Source organism: Arvicanthis niloticus, chromosome 1, assembly GCF_011762505.2.
Source record: "Arvicanthis niloticus isolate mArvNil1 chromosome 1, mArvNil1.pat.X, whole genome shotgun sequence".
NCBI lineage: Eukaryota > Metazoa > Chordata > Mammalia > Rodentia > Muridae > Arvicanthis > Arvicanthis niloticus.
The window spans coordinates 55,301,122-55,316,829 of record NC_047658.1 but is presented as its reverse complement, the minus strand read 5'-3'; the positions used below and the strand labels follow the sequence as shown (position 1 = coordinate 55,316,829).

Genomic DNA, 15,708 nt, shown 5'->3' with positions numbered 1-15,708 from the left:
CCAGTTTATCCTGTATTCTGAGCAGCTTGTGTCTGATCCAACAGAATGCCTGACTTAGCACTTTAGAAGCACCTGAGAATATGGTGCTGGAGGGGCACTCAGTGTCCTATGTTTCAGCTTCCCAGATCAGGTCCTTCCAGGTCTACAAGGACACCTTCCCCCTGCTCCGTCCTCAAGTTTGCCCAGTTGTCACTCTCACAATCCCCATGGCAGTAATGACTCATCCATCAGCTCCGCCAATGTGTCCTTCATCACCTCTTCAGCGGCTTGTGTGCACTGCAATCACCTGAAGCAATTTGTTTTCAGCATCTGCCTTCCCTTGATAGGCTGGGTTTGGCTCTCACCTTCCACTCTTTGCCTGGGTTGGGAGGCTTTGCACACTGGGGGATTGATTGATGAATGTCTTCAGTCAGCAGCCAGCACCCGGCACCAGGTGGTTCCACCTAACTGCCTGTTACTCCCACTCATAACACAATATCCTCTTTAAGAATGTTGGCTACACAAACAGCCTTCTTCTTCTTCTTTCTTCTTCTTCTTCTTCTTCTTCTTCTTCTTCTTCTTCTTCTTCTTCTTCTTCTTCTTCTTCTTCTTCTTCTTCTTCTTCTTCCTCTTCCTCTTCCTCTTCCTCTTCCTCTTCTTCATATTATGAGTGCCGGTAAATTGCAGGTTTGTCTTTGCATTTGGACATGGGAAGGGAGGGTTGCTATAAAATTCGTGAAAATACAGACTCGCAGAAATGTACACATAAACTATGCTAACATAGGTATATGCTAACACAGTCGTTTCTTCCTTTGGAAGCTGTGAAGTTTTAGTAAAGTCTCTCCTTTTGTGGTTTGGTTTTCTGGTGTCTACAGTGAAGGGGTGCTGTTTTGTGAAATTGATGCTGACAGTGATTAGGAAAATAGGCTGGAGTTGAACCATGCTTCCACAGGAAAGCCTCTGGCACTCAAGTTCCACACCACTTTAACTTAGATTCCAATTTAATAAGCAAGCAAAACAAGACAAACAAGCAAAAAACCAAAACCAAACGACAACTACTACTCAGTATTTTATGCCAGTTGCAGGTTGCATCTGTTATTCCAGCATTAGGAGGTAGAGTCAAGAAGATATCCAGCTCAAGACCTGACTGCGCTACATCATGAGTTCAAGGCCAGCCTCGGGTATGTATCCAGAGCCTAATTTAAAAACCCAACTCAAGAAAAACAACAGAAAAAAAGTTTCAAGATTTTACCCGCCTAGGAAGGAGCATTTGGAACAGTGTCTTCCCCAGGAGTTTCCCAGATCTGCTTTGAGTGCTGGTCATCTGAGACAGTGACAGTGGTGGGAGGGGCAGGGTGAGGTGGAGGGGGCGTGGCAGCCCAAAGCAAGTCTAGTATGCTGTCACTTATTGGCCAGTGAAAGAGACCTTGACCAACTGGCAGCTGCCTGGTCGTCATGGCAACGAAGCACGCTAACGCCGTGTCCCGAGGTTGGTGCTGGCTTTTGAGAGAGCAAGGGGCGATGGCGCAGAACGTGTATGGTCCTGGAGTGCGGATGGGCAACTGGAACGAAGATGTCTTCCTGGAGGAGGTGTGCAGACTCCTCTCGCATTCCTAGGATCCCAGACCCTACCCTGCATGTTCTCTCTCTGCTGAGCATTTAGCATCCTATCACCCAGCTTCCTTCCCCGTGCACCTCTGCCACCCCTGAGGTAGCTCACCTGCTGTCTCTGAGCACCCATGCTCACTGGATGTACCGCCCCACACTTCCTGAACCCGGAGCAGGAACAGCTTGCCTCCTCCCGGGCCCTCTGCTTTCTCTAGGTTTGTGACAGTCTTAGGTTCTGAGAAGGTTCTGGGTTACAAGCATATGGTGAAGTCTGGGCTTTTCACATTCTCACTCCAGTCAGGAGGACCCTAGTAGAGCCTGCTGACCTCCTATATACCACTCCTGATTGTTCCTGGACGAGATAAGCACAGGGGTTCTATCCTTTCCTTCTTTGCGTATTTCTCTTTTCATCCCTCCCCCTCCACCCTGCCCCTAGATCCTACCATGACATGCTAAGGCCATCCCTATAGCGATCACATTTCCTTTTGTGTTCTTAAACTGTCTTTGAACTTGGGATGCTTCTGAGGGAAAAGTTATCAGTACCTGTGCTCTGCGACAGCTCTGTCCTGGACTCCCCTTTACTTGGTTTCTGTATCCCCAGGAACGCATGAGACACTTCCTAGAGAAGAGGGAAAAAGGAGAACTTCTTATTCAGAGAAACAGAAGAGTGAAGAAGCACATTTTGAGACCGGTAACGTTAAATTACAACATCAATTTCAAAATTCTGTCTAGTTAAGTGTGAGTTAAGCAAAGAAAATTTTTATAAACAAATAACCATTTTGGAAACTGTTCATTTTTTTTTAATTAATCTGAAAGGTATAGTGTTTAAAATTCCTCTAGATTTTAGGAACATCAAGGGAAGTCTGCCCTTAATTATGTGTCCTTAACTCTGTTTACTTAATTGTTTGTGTTTTCTAATAAAGGGATGGATTAATGCTTTTACAAGCAAAATGCCTTTCAGTTGCTGTGTAAAAAAATGTTTAACAAATGTTGAATGAATTGATAGTGGAAAACTATGTAGAGTCCAACAGCTTTCCATGATCTTGTTTGGGGTCATCGGGAGCTTGAAGGACACTAACCAAAGATCTGAGGAAGGGAGGGCCTTACTGAAATGGCACTATTCTGAGAAGGAAAGTCGATACACCTGGGAGGGGCCTTGGCCCCAGCAGCTAAGGAATTGAGTAGCTTATTGGAAAATTCCTATTAAAATTGTAGATGCAGCTTTCGGTATCCGAAGATGGATATGTCCACTATGGTGATAAAGTGATTCTTGTGAATCCTGACAACGTCCTGGGGGAGGAAGCTGGCATGTTTATGAGAGGAGACCTGAGCCTGTGTATGAGCCCAGATGAAGTTAAAGCACAACTTAGTGATGACTTAGAGATACCCTGTGGTGTGAGTGCTGTGCAGACCATTGCCCCAATGGGCAGGAACACCTTCACCATACTGAGGTAAAGTCACTTAGCTTCAGAACACCAAAGTATCTGCTTGAATTGGTAGCTTGAAAACAGTTTGAGATGAGGAGACACTGGCCAATAGGTGGCTTGCCCTGTATGTATGAGGGTCTCTGGAACCCTTATTATTATTATTATTTAAGGGCTTAGTGTGGTGGCACACAGTTGTAATCCCAGCACTGAGGAGGCAGAGACATGCAGACTGCTGAGCCTAGCTTACTTGGTGAATTGTTGTGGGCCCTTAACATGCCTGTTTGTTTAAGACAGCAGGAAAATTAGCTGTTTGTGTTCAATTCAAAATGCTTGCTTTATGATGATTCGATCCAAAGAATTGAACTTACATTCTGCCTGGAAGCAAAGAAGGATTTTTTCCAAATAACATTACAGGATGCTTGCTTTGTTCTCACAAGAGTGCTTGCTTGCATTGTTCTTGATGTAACGTTAGCTTCCCAACCAAAATATGTCATTTAATAAAAGGTTGTACAAGATGGGCTTTGCTCGTTTAAAATTAACCATTTACTGAAAATTGGTTTGAGGTTTTGGAAATGATCAACAGGGCCCTTAGAGACCTACAATTGCAATTTAAAACTACCGATTTCACTTTGTTAAAGATTTTTGTGACGATGTTTCAGCGACAAAAATTGAAACTGTTATCTGCATCCTTCATTTAATTTGTCTTAAGTACAGATGGTTTGTGGCAAAACAACTTAAAGTTGATGACCACTTTCATCAGGGGATGATATTCCCTGGAAGATTATGAGGGAAGATTGTATGAAATACCTACGGAAGTATAACCTTGGCTCTGTCTTAAAAATGTCAGTATCCATGCTAACATGGCATGCTTAGTCCATTCTGGCCAAAGGCAACGGAATCGGGCGGCCGTGGCTTTGGCCTATGGGGCAGGACAGGGAATAGCATGCTAGCTGGCTGAAACAAAAGGATTTTTATAGCTGGCTGTGGCGACTTACACCTGTTACTCCAGCACTCCTAGTAGGCTGAGACAGGAGGATTCCTGCAAGTTCCATGTCAGTATGAGCTACATAGCAAGTTCAAGGCCATTCTGGGCTTTAGTGTGCGACTCTCAAAACTCCAAAATCCAAAACGGCACATTTTCCCAAATAAAGACATGAACAGATTAATATATGAAAACAAGAAAAATGCCTTTTAGTTGGTGCTCAAGAATATTTCAGTGAATGTTGCACAATTTGATGATGGAGTCCAGCCCGTGATTCTCATTGGCTTCTCCTGACATTATCTGGGATGACTGAGGTCTTTGCCAGGGTGAACAAAACAGAAGAGAAACTTTTGTTACTTGATTTAGTGCAGTATGTGAATGTACATTGTTAAGAAAAGCATGGTAATGAGGTAGCTCTCACCTTCTCCTGTTACGTTTTCACCCTTCAGTGACCGAGCAAACAGCTGTGATATGGGCCAAGTGGTTGTATATGGGCAGAACTTCTGCCTGGGGATAGCAGCAGGACTGGAAGGCAAGATGGTGAGTCTTCTATGTGCCTACTGTCACCTACCAGTCTAGTGTTCCAAGATGGCCAGTAGCTACCTCTGGAAAGGACTGTGCAGATGTGGGCTCTGTTTCTGCTGGATTCAGTCTGTGGGTTCCAGTGGGCATTTTGTACCTGACTTTTTTCCTCTTAACTTTGTACATAACAACAACACCCCCATCCTTAAAAGCTAAGGAGTGAAGAGAGAAAAGTCTTTTTGTATGTAATATAGCTGTCAAAAGTAAAAAATATATACTACTTTAAACAGCAAATTAAACAATTGGGTTAACTAACGTCACTTTCCATGAATACTAAAAAGGTATATATACATTGCCCAGACTAATATTGAACTCCTAGACTCAAAGTGATCGTCCTGTCTCAGTGTCCCAAATATCTAGGACTATAGGCATGGATCGTTGAGCCCAGTTCTGGCAATTTAAACGTCTGATTAGCAAATACTTTTTTTTTTTCTAAGAAGCAATAAGGATAACCTTAGTTTACAGAAGCCAAGAAGTCTGAGTCTCTGAAATCTTCCTTTCCTTTGGAGATTATGAGGTACAATAATAGGCCAGGGCAGTACACACCTATAAACCCAGGACTTGTGATGTTGAGACTGGAGGATTGCCCTGAGTTTGAGACTCACCTGGGCTATAAAATGTGAGACCTATCTTAACAAAGCACAACAGACAACAGAACAGAACAGAACAGAACAGAACAGAACAGAACAGAACAGAACAGAACAGAACAGAACAGAACAGAACAGAACCAGTGCTTGAATTTCACGTGCAAGCTGTGTCATAGGGAGTTGTGTAAATAAACCGTTTGAATAGTCACTCAAAATTTGAGCATCACGCAGGCAGTGCCACAATTGCTTCACACATACTAATTCAAATTTTTTTTTTCAAGTGAGTCTCTGACATAAGGACACTGGGAACATAGAAGTTCAGCTACTAAATGGCAGAGCTGGGATGTATGTATCATTATGGTTTGGATGTAGAATGCATCCCTATAGGCTCCTGTGTTTGAATACTGAGTTCTCAATTGATAGCGCTCTTTTGAAAGCTGGAGACTGACTGGAGGAAGTGATTTTTCAGGAAAGAAAAGGCCTTATAGGTTATATCTGCCTTGGTTTCTGGGCCAATCTCTCTGCTCCCTGGTCCAGTGAGATGTAATCAGTGGTCTCACATGCACTGCCACAGTCCTAAGCTGTTCCAGCTGCCAAGTCTTCCCCACAGTGAGAGACTAACTCCCTAAAACGTGAGTCCAAAGAAGCGTCCCCCACTGCCACACACCAAGAGCTTTGTCTTGTCTTGTGAGGCATTGCTGACATTGAGATAAACAACACCAACATACCTCAATAAATGGGAGAGTTCAGTATTGTCTGATGTGACATTTTGGTAGACAAAGACAAACCAACAGTGTCAGTCAACTTACACCATGTCATGCATAGATGCAAAAGTCACTGAGACAGGGGTGTTGCCGCCAGAGATCAGCACACTAGTGTTTGGCTTCTTCTATTTATGTGTTTCTATATGTCTTCTTCAAAAAACAAAACTTGGGTTTTGATGAGAACCCGGGTTCCTTCTACTCTAATATTTTCAAACATCTTAACAAATTATGTTTAGGGAGAGCCTAATATACATTATTGTGTGGCGGTACTATAGTTACCAAGCCTTTATTCTATGTTCAGGAAGTCAAATGTATTTGTTTCCCCTCCCCATCCCCTTTCCTCTCCCCTCCTATTTGACTAATCAGCTAAGGCTGTCCGTGAACTGGCGTTCCTCTTGACTCAGCCTTCAGTGTACCGAGCTTACCAGTGTGTGCCACCATACCTAACCAATTGGGCTTGTTATTCTATTTTTATGTCACATGTAAGGTTCGACATGTATCTATGTATAAACGCTCAAAGCAGCTGCCCTGCTCCCCCTACCCCCAGTTAGTGATTCTATCTTCAGAATACATTTGGGGGGGGCATAAAATTATTGATATCAAGAATGTGATTACAATTAGAAGTATTGAAAGCTGAATATGGTGACACACACCTATAATTTCAGCACTCAGGGTGCTGAAGCAATAGGATTGCTGCAAGTTTCAGGCCAGTTTATGTTACAGAGTGAGATCCTGTTTTGTTTTCGTGTTTTGTTTTTAAAAATAACATGTAATCAGTTCTTTTTAAATTGACTGCACCAACTGGGACTCCCAGCAGCAGTACATAAAGTGTGACAAATGTCATAAATTAAATCTTGCTAATTTGGACAAATGGACAAACAGGAAAGGGTATTTGAATGTTGCAGTGCCTGTATCCTTCCCTGTAATTTTGCCCCACCCCTCCTGTATTCTCACCTTCTCTTCCTCTCTTTGCCTTCCTCAATCCTTTGCCCTGGGAACCACATGTTCTTTGCCTCTGTATTTTTTATATGATAAATATTATTTTTAATTAATTAATTAATTTACACTCCAGCTGTTGCTCCTCCCAGTCTCCCTCCCACAATTCCTTACCCCATTCATCTTCCCTCTGCCCCCTAGAGGATGCTCTGCCCCCACCAGGCCTCCTCACTCCCTGGAACCTCAAGTCTCTTGAGGACTTGGCACATCTTCTCTCACCGAGGCCAGGTTAACGCACTTGTTAGCTAGCTGTACTTAACCATCATACAATGATTATATACTTCAATGCATCAATAATTATATATTATATCATCTACTGGTTTTAAAAATCTATTGATTTATAAATGAGAAGGCTCACTTCAGACCTTTGAGTCCACTCTGATCTCTCCAACTCCAATATCCACAGTCTTATTACCTACACTGACTCTCTGTCACTGGTTGCAAGATCTCTGAAGCATTGTCTTTAATCACAAGGATCCAAAGGCTGTGTGTGTGTGTGTGTGTATATATATATATATATATATATATATATATATATATATATATTAAAAACAGCATTTTAAAGAAGGGTAAAAAATGCTAGAGGCAGAAACAATCAACTCAGAGGCCATCAGACATCAGACATCAGAAAAGAAGGGTAACTATTTCACTCGTGTGACAAAAATCACTTGACCACTTCTAAGCTAAAATATAAAGAAGCTTATTATTTCATCCTATTTTCTGCTCAAGCAGATTTTATATTTTTTTCTTGAATTCTCAATTTTTTCTTTTTTTTAATTAGTAACTTTTTAAAAAATGTTAATCAAAGGCTTTATAAGTTTGGTAATGCTCAATAACAAGATGCCCATACAATCAGAAGTGTAACCCAATACCCAACCTATATACACCAACTATCTTTGACTGGTGGAGACACGTGAACATCTGCCTCCATGTTTCTCCCCCCCACCTCTCTCTCTCTCTCTCTGTGTGTGTGTGTGTTTGTGTGTGTGTGTGTGTGTGTGTGTTTCATCTTCTTCCTTCTTTGAATCAGGTCTGTCTTGGTTCTGTGATTACACTGTGTATTCCAGGCTACCGGCCTGTGGGATGGCAGACGACTCTCTCCTCTCTGTTGCCCATCTTGCCACAGGATAGTGGGGATAACAGATACGCACACTACTGCATCTAGCTGTTTTATGTAGGTTCCTTGGGTCCAAAGGCAAGCCAGTAGGCTTGTGCAGGAAGAGCTTCCACTCACTGAGTCAACTCCTTAGCTCCTCCATTGCTTTTAAGGTCTAGTCTGTTAGAGATCTGATAAAAAGAAAAGAAATCATTAATTTCTGGATGTTTACAGTTTGGCATTTGTTTAAATTTGCTCTTTATAGCACTTGAGATTTGCTTTGGTAAAGGATTTTTCACTTGAGTTTCCCAAATGACCATCTGTCTCAGGTGTTACCTATCGGATAATTCTTCCTTCTGACATGCTATGCTTCCCTGAGCATTTATTAAATCATCCTCTGCACTGCATGCTCTTCCTGAGTGTTCTACTTTGATCCACTGAAGTCATCTATTTTTACTCTGGGACTACGGTGTCGTAATTATACAGCACCCTAATACACTTTGACAGATCTTTGTTTCCCCCCATCATATTTCTTTGTCTGAATTACACTGGGAATTAATCTTTGAGTTAAATGGAGTAATTATCTTTCTCCATTCCTCTGCCTTTGCAGGAAAAAAAATCACTTTGTGTTTGCTTGGCACTAGAAAGTTGAGTGATGTTTTTTTATTAATAGCTTTGAAGGCTTTACTCTTGTGAAGTGTCTTGACTTCACTTAGGAAGGTGTTTTAGATCTTGGTCAGATTTTATGACTCTCTTCACATAGCAGTACCACTGGTCTTGATATTGTTATTCTTTCCTGCTCCGAGTCTTTTGAATGTCACTGCAGCAAATCTGTCCCCACCCAGCTCCAGCTCGTTCTCTTCCTCCACAGCACAGGTCATCCATCTTTCTGTTCTCAGTGCCAGGTGTGGTCCAGGCCTCATCTGTTTGTTCCTGCTTAGGAGGAACACCTCTAAGCATAGAAGATCCTCTCACTTAGCCTCATAGCCCAAATAATGCCACAGTGGGAATCACCAGTCACATGGGAGGATGGACAACATCCAGAGGGTAGCAAAATGCTTCTCTTATTCCCAGCCCATCTCTCTTTCTGGGTAGAGAATGTTCAGAGACTTATAACTTACAACTTTCTTGTTGCACCTCAATCACAGCTTCACAGACAATTTTTTTTTTCTTTTTTTTTTTTACAAGCGGCCAAGGAGATGGCTCAGTGGTTAAGAGCATTTGTTGCTGTGTAGAAGACCTGGGTTCAGTTCCCAGCATCCACACAGTGGCTCACAACCAATCCCAGGGGATCAGATGCCCTCTTTGGCAGGCATGAGGCACACACATGGCACATACATATACATGTTGATAAAATACTCAATACACATAAGCACTTAATACACATAAATAAAATAAATCTAAAATTTTTGAATAAACTAAAAACTTGTTAGAAGACAGAGAAACCTCATCCATGTTCAAGATGAAGATGAACAATCAAAGAGCTGGCTAGCACAGAGAGAACCTTCTGGATTTCTAGCAGGATGAGATGGCTTTTGGCAAAGCATAGCCATGCAGCTGACATCTATTCCCAATGGGGACATGGATTCCAGATGGTCAGGGTCACTCACGAGCAAGCACCAGCTGTGATGGCTTCAGGTTGAAGAGTACCTGACCTCAGCTGCCCAGTTTCAGCAACGTTATTTATAGTGCCTAAGACCCAGACCCAGACCCAGAGCCTGTGTTTTGAAAGAGACAGAGAGCAGGAAACGGAGTGTAGAAAATGTTTGACCTTTCTATTGCTGTGACAAAACATGGCCAAGGCAAGCTAGAAAAGACAGCATTTAATTTGGAGGTTCATGGTTCCAGGTTGTTAGGAGACCATGAGGTTGGCAGGGACAATGGCAGCAAGTAGGCAGAGATGGTGCTGGTACCGTAGCTGAGAGCTCACACCTGATCTCGAAGCAGGAGGCAGAGAGCTAGAGAACTAACAAATGGTGTGGACCTTTGAAACCTCAAATCCCACCCCAGTGACACTCCTCCTCCAACAAGACTACACCTCCTAATACTTCCCAAACAGTTCTACCAAACTGGGGACCAAGTATTCAAGCATATGAGTGTGGAGGCTGCTCTCGTTTAAACCATCACAAGAAAGAAAAGCAGGGTATGGGGAAGGAGGGAGGAAGGGGAAGAGGGGGAAGGCTACTATTCTGACATATTCCTAAGGAAGGGGAGAGTTGTGCTTTCTCATAGGATGGGCAAGAACAGGGTTTTGGAAAGTGTTTGCAGTGCCGTCCCTTTGCTCACCCATTCCCCAGCTTTCTTGGTAGCTGTGACTCAGATGGTTGTTTGCTGCTGTTTCCAGCTGTATCTAACAAGTGACCACAGAACCCTTATGAAGTCTTCTGTGAAGTCCTGGCTCCAGGAGGTGACTCTAACAGATGAGGTCACCCATCTGAACTGCTGGCAGGCTGCCTTCCTCGACCCCCAGCTGCGCCTGGAATACGAAGGCTTCCCAGTCAGGGTGAGCTTGGCATGCGGGACACTGGGACCTGGGGTCTGTGCAAGGAAGGGCTGTGGCTCACAGTTGCCAGTCAAGCAGAGGCTTACTGTAGCTCCAAAAGCAAGTACACTTTATCTTTTTCTTTAATTTATAACTCAAATGTGGATAACACCAGTCTGAGGCAGCACTCCACAGTCCTGTCTCTCAACCCTGGCTGCAGGTTAGAGCCATTCTTAGCACTGTGCAAAAGACCCAGGAGCTGTGTATACTCCCAAAAGCAATGGATGAAAGCCCAGCATGTAATACAACTCCCCAGTCTCGACCATACAGTCTTCATTAGGTCGGCCTGCTTCCCCTCCCCCTTTCTCTTCTCTCCTTTTCTCCTCCCTTTCCTCCTTTTGTCTCTCTCCCTTTCCCTCCCTTCCTCCATCCCTGCCCCTCTTCCCCTCTCTCTTTTTATTCACCTTCTTATTCCCTCCTTTTGTTTTTCTTCTGCTTTCCTTTATCTCCTTCCCTCCTCCCTCCTTTCCTTCCCGCTTCCTCTCCCTTTCCCTTTCTTTCCTCACTCTAGCGCAGACCAGCCTGAGACTCTTCATTCTTCCAAGCACTGGAACAGGTATCACTTGCGTCATGATCCGTAAGTTCTCATCTCTAAAGATGCTGGGCAGCTGAAAGAAGGGATGGGGACAACAAGCAGCTACTGAGGCAGGCACAGTCTCTGATTACTCTTGCTTTAGACTCTGGGCCAAGTGTGCCAGAGGACGAGGCATGATTCTTTTGGGAGGTTCCCATGGGCACAGAGCAAGATTGCTATCTCTCAGATCAAAGGAGGCATCTGTTACACAGAGAGGGGGAGGACTTATTAGGAATCATGGTGAGCATCTGGTATCAGCGGCTTTATTGGACTGGCCAGAAAAGGGGGTCCAGTCCCAGGCTACTCTGAATCTGCCCCAAGCAGTGGGTCTATCTCTTTAAGGTTTTAGCAGGGGACCCTGGCTCCTGGAAGTTCTTTCGCAGTTATATAAGGTGGATGATGGTCACCTTATCCACAACAAAGCAAGCCTGGCAGAATTTTCTCTGTAGCCATCCTTTCCTATCTTGGCTTTCCTAGGATGGTTGTGGCTATGACCTTCATTCTCTCTAGTCAGTGCCTCAGTAAGTTCGAGGTGTTCATGATATACCTCCTTAGGAAGGTTTGTGAGAACCCAAAGGTTAGGTCACAGCTCATTGCTGTCTGCTGGCTCTGGCTGTGCTTCTTTGTGGGAGAAATGTGGCTGCAGGATTCTTTGTCCCAGAGATGATTCACCTCATTGTGGTCCAAGAAGCTCTGATTCTCACTCAGGCAAGCTTGCATATCTGCCCGCGAGCCTCACACATGCTACTGCTGTCTCAGCAGACCTCCAGCTGCAGCCATGGCTAGGCGAGCTGGGGACATCATCTGTGAGGTAACACGTGTATACTGAGGAAGTGGGGTGCCTCAAGCAAGTGCTGTCAGGAAGGAGCTGAGAGACTTTAGTTAGGTAGGTTTGGAGACAGTTCTGCTAAAGGGGAATGCTGGGGCTTGGGAGCTGACCAGAAGGCAAGGGAGATCTGAGCATTTCAACTACTCCTCCCTCAAGGGAGAGCAAACTGGCACCAGACTGAGACTGTTGAGAAAGGAAGGAAGGAAGGAAGGAAGGAAGGAAGGAAGGAAGGAAGGAAGGAAGATAGATAGATATATGGATATCCCTGCTTGTCTGCTGGGAATTTTCTGGCTTGGTCACTGCTCATATTTTGTTGGTTCATGTGACTGGGGTGGTCTTGGTCCTGTCCAGACCAGTTATGATCATAGTGGCTTTAATTGATGTGGAGTTCTGTAAAATGGACTCTACTCACCAGGATGGCATGGATTTGGGTACCAGACCAGCTTGTATGCCAGGGGCTGCCCCGTTTCCTTTTGACAGCGCTCATCTTACAAGCATCAGAGTTATAAGATTTTGGGGACCACTCTACCAAATGTTGGAACCCGCACTGCCCCAAGCTTTGGGAGCTAAATTGTCCCGGCTCGTACTGCTGCTCCGGTCCACGGGTCAGGGTTCAGCAAGAGAGAGAGGGCGGACGCGAAGAATGGAGACCAGACAGAGTGTGATTCAGTCCCGTTTATTCTCAAGTCTCTCTTCTCTCTTCCCAAGTCCCTTGTTCCTAGTCCAAGTCTCCAGTTCCTAGTCCCTAGTTCCTAGTTCCTAGTGCCTCCAGGTTCCAAGTTTCCAGTCCCTTTCTTCTGTCTGCCTCTCGCCTTTTATAAGTCTCGTCTCTAAGTCACATCTTTAAGTCACACACACCCAAGGGAAAATCCTGGGTATATAAAACAAGATGTTATCAGAGTGTGCTCAGCTGCTGTAGGCTATATGGCTTGTCAGGGTATATGGCTCAAGATGGCTACAAGGATGATAGCCGCCTTCTGTCAGCTCCCCAAAATAAGACAATATATCTTATATATTTGATCAATTGTGGTGGTTCACATCTGTAATCCCAACATTCCAGAGGCTGAGGCAAGAGGATCATAAGTCCTAGGCTAGCATGGGGTATACAGCTAAGTCTCAGTCCCCAGAAAATTCTGATTATAAATACAATACATATTCATTTTCAGAGTCATTACAAATATGAAAATCACCAGTATTAGTTCAGTCTTCTAGAAGCAACCACTTTATGTGCTATTTTCTACTCATATGAATATATATGCATAGGATATATATTAATGACATCCTGAGTAGCTATGGAGATGTCTCAGTGGGTAGAAGCAGGTAAGGCAGCATGTACCCTGTAACCCTAGTGCTAGGAGCCAGATGCAGGAGAATTCCTGAGGCTCTCTGGACAGCCTATGTAGTTGATCAGCTTCAAACTTAGTGACAGATGCTTTCTCAAAGAATAAGGTGGAATGCAATGGAGAGATACCCATTGTCTCTCCTGGCTTCCCTGTGCATGAACACACATGCACACAGGCATCTGCTACATGTGCACTTACACCACACACATAAACAGGGACTCCTAAATATATACATGTGTGTATACACACGCATGTGCACACATGTGTGTATTTAATACCATCAGCTATATTTCACATTGTTAAAGGTCTTCTTCGATATGACTTTGAATGATTATTCTACCATGTAGATATATCTACCATGATGCATTTCATCAAAACCATCATAGTTCTCCAGCCTTGTAAGTTTACATGTATGCTATATTGAAATGAATATGTTAATATATTTCTAGACCTTTGCTTCTAGGAAATTGGACAGAATGCTAATAGCTCTTTTTTTTCTTATCCTGTAAAGGCAAATGAGAAAGTTGTCATCTATCATCGTCACACAAACCGAGCCCTGGCGGTCCACCGAAATCTCTCCTTAAGGTATCACAGAGGGCAGAGGCAGGAGAATGCCCTAATTGTCTCAGGGCCATGCAAGTAAAAGCAGAGATGTTAAACTAAAATTCCATGCCTAGACGGTCGAGGTAAAGGTCTTTAGATGCTCAATTAAAAGCAAAAACATTGTTTTATTTTCATCACCAAGGTTTATAAGAAATTATTTAAAAGTAAGGACCAATTTTTTAGTTTTCATTGATTGTTTTCATCTGCTCTTAAGCACACTAAACACGTGTATATAGAGATACTTACTGATGCTCAACATCCTTTGAATACTTCGGCTCTGCGATGCAAACATTAACCAAGCTGGCACATCAAACATCTCATTTTGTCAAGTGACCTATTTCATTTTGTAACTCAGAAACAGGTTATTAAATTGATTAAGACAGTCAAAAGACAAAATTTACTTTAAATTCAGGGGTGGTCCATATGTTTGTTAGCTAGAATCATGATTGGCCAAAATTTAAATGACAACAGTCTTGAGCCTGCAAATATTTAACTTTAACATTAAAAGAAACTTAGTATATTGTTTTTGACAATTACTTTGTCCGAGATTCCTACACTGCCCAAACATTATCTATTGACTGACATTATATCTGATATGCTTAGATATCATAATTATGAATTACAATGGTGAAAATTTGCTTTGTATAGAACTTTGATATTGCTATTCACTAAAGTCAGGGACCCTGTGTGTCTAATCCTCTGCAAACACCGGTGAAACATTCCTGCAAATGTGCGGTATTTTAGGAGCCTTCTTGGGCTTTGTAGAACAGTCCAGCTCAAGAGGAATTTTGTAGAAAAGACAATGCCCATGAAAGAACAGACATTCATGGAGTGTTACACTGTTACACTGTTACACTCTGTTTCTAATTGGAATTTTTTTTCCTCCAGGACCTACTTTGGGAAGGAAGTTGAGGTTGCAGCACACACACATCTGGATTCACACAAAGTTGAGAAACCCAAGAACCACTGGATGCTGGTTACTGGAAATCCCAGAAATAAGTCAAACACCATGTTAGACCTCTCCAAACCCACCACAGAGGACACCTGTGCCGTGGAGCAGGCCATGGGCATCAACATGTAGTGACATACCAGGCACACACATGGCCTCTCAGGCTCTGCTCTTACCAATTGTAGGACTTAAAAGAAACGGTCAATCTTCTTGGTTGTGCCCTAAGCAGTTTTTCAGTAGGTGCAAAACCCCATGAATATGACATTAAAAGAAATACCTTATTAAAATTACTGAATTGAAAATGGAAGCCTAGCCCTGGGAAGTAGTGTTTGGAAATGAGTAGTATTTGAAATTAAATCATCTTTTGTTGATATCCTAATTGTGAAGAACTTAGTGCCTCCATTCAGAGCCCCTTGCTTAGCTGGACCAGTGAGGCCTATGCTCCGTTCCAAAGCTGTGATTATGCAATAAAGAGGTCAGAAGTTTACGGATGTTTCCACACTGCTGTGTCATCCCCTAATTGTCTTCCATGTAGAACAGTGTGTAGTTAGGAGATGTAGCTTTGCCTTGGAATTAGTTTTTACTTTTCTTTTTCCACCAAAGGCAATATTAGAAATACTTTGGTTTTTTTTTCCCCACTAGTAAATTCATCATCTAGAGTTTTTTTTTTTTTTTTAAAGAAATGATCATCTAGCTCAATTTACATATTTGATGATAATGCAATATAAATTTAGTTACTGACCCATGGAAAGCCCAATTGCTTTACTAGACCCTAGTCCTAAGGAGATACCCTTGTAAAGCAGACAATTGGTCAATAAATAAACTGTTACAAATGCAAAAGAAAACA

General features: G+C 43.0%; 1 protein-coding gene across 1 annotated transcript; it reads left to right on the top strand.

Annotated features, from left to right (window-relative positions):
* Window positions 1–666: 666 nt before the first annotated feature.
* On the top strand, window positions 667–15,348 carry Cfap161 (cilia and flagella associated protein 161). Its single transcript, XM_034521937.2, has 8 exons — window positions 667–1,160; window positions 1,396–1,569; window positions 2,189–2,278; window positions 2,803–3,038; window positions 4,446–4,536; window positions 10,366–10,524; window positions 13,821–13,894; window positions 14,801–15,348. The coding sequence occupies exons 2-8, from the start codon at window positions 1,435–1,437 to the stop codon at window positions 14,991–14,993; spliced, it is 978 nt and encodes a 325-aa protein (XP_034377828.2). The 5' UTR covers window positions 667–1,160; window positions 1,396–1,434; the 3' UTR covers window positions 14,994–15,348.
* The last annotated feature ends 360 nt before the right edge of the window (window positions 15,349–15,708 follow it).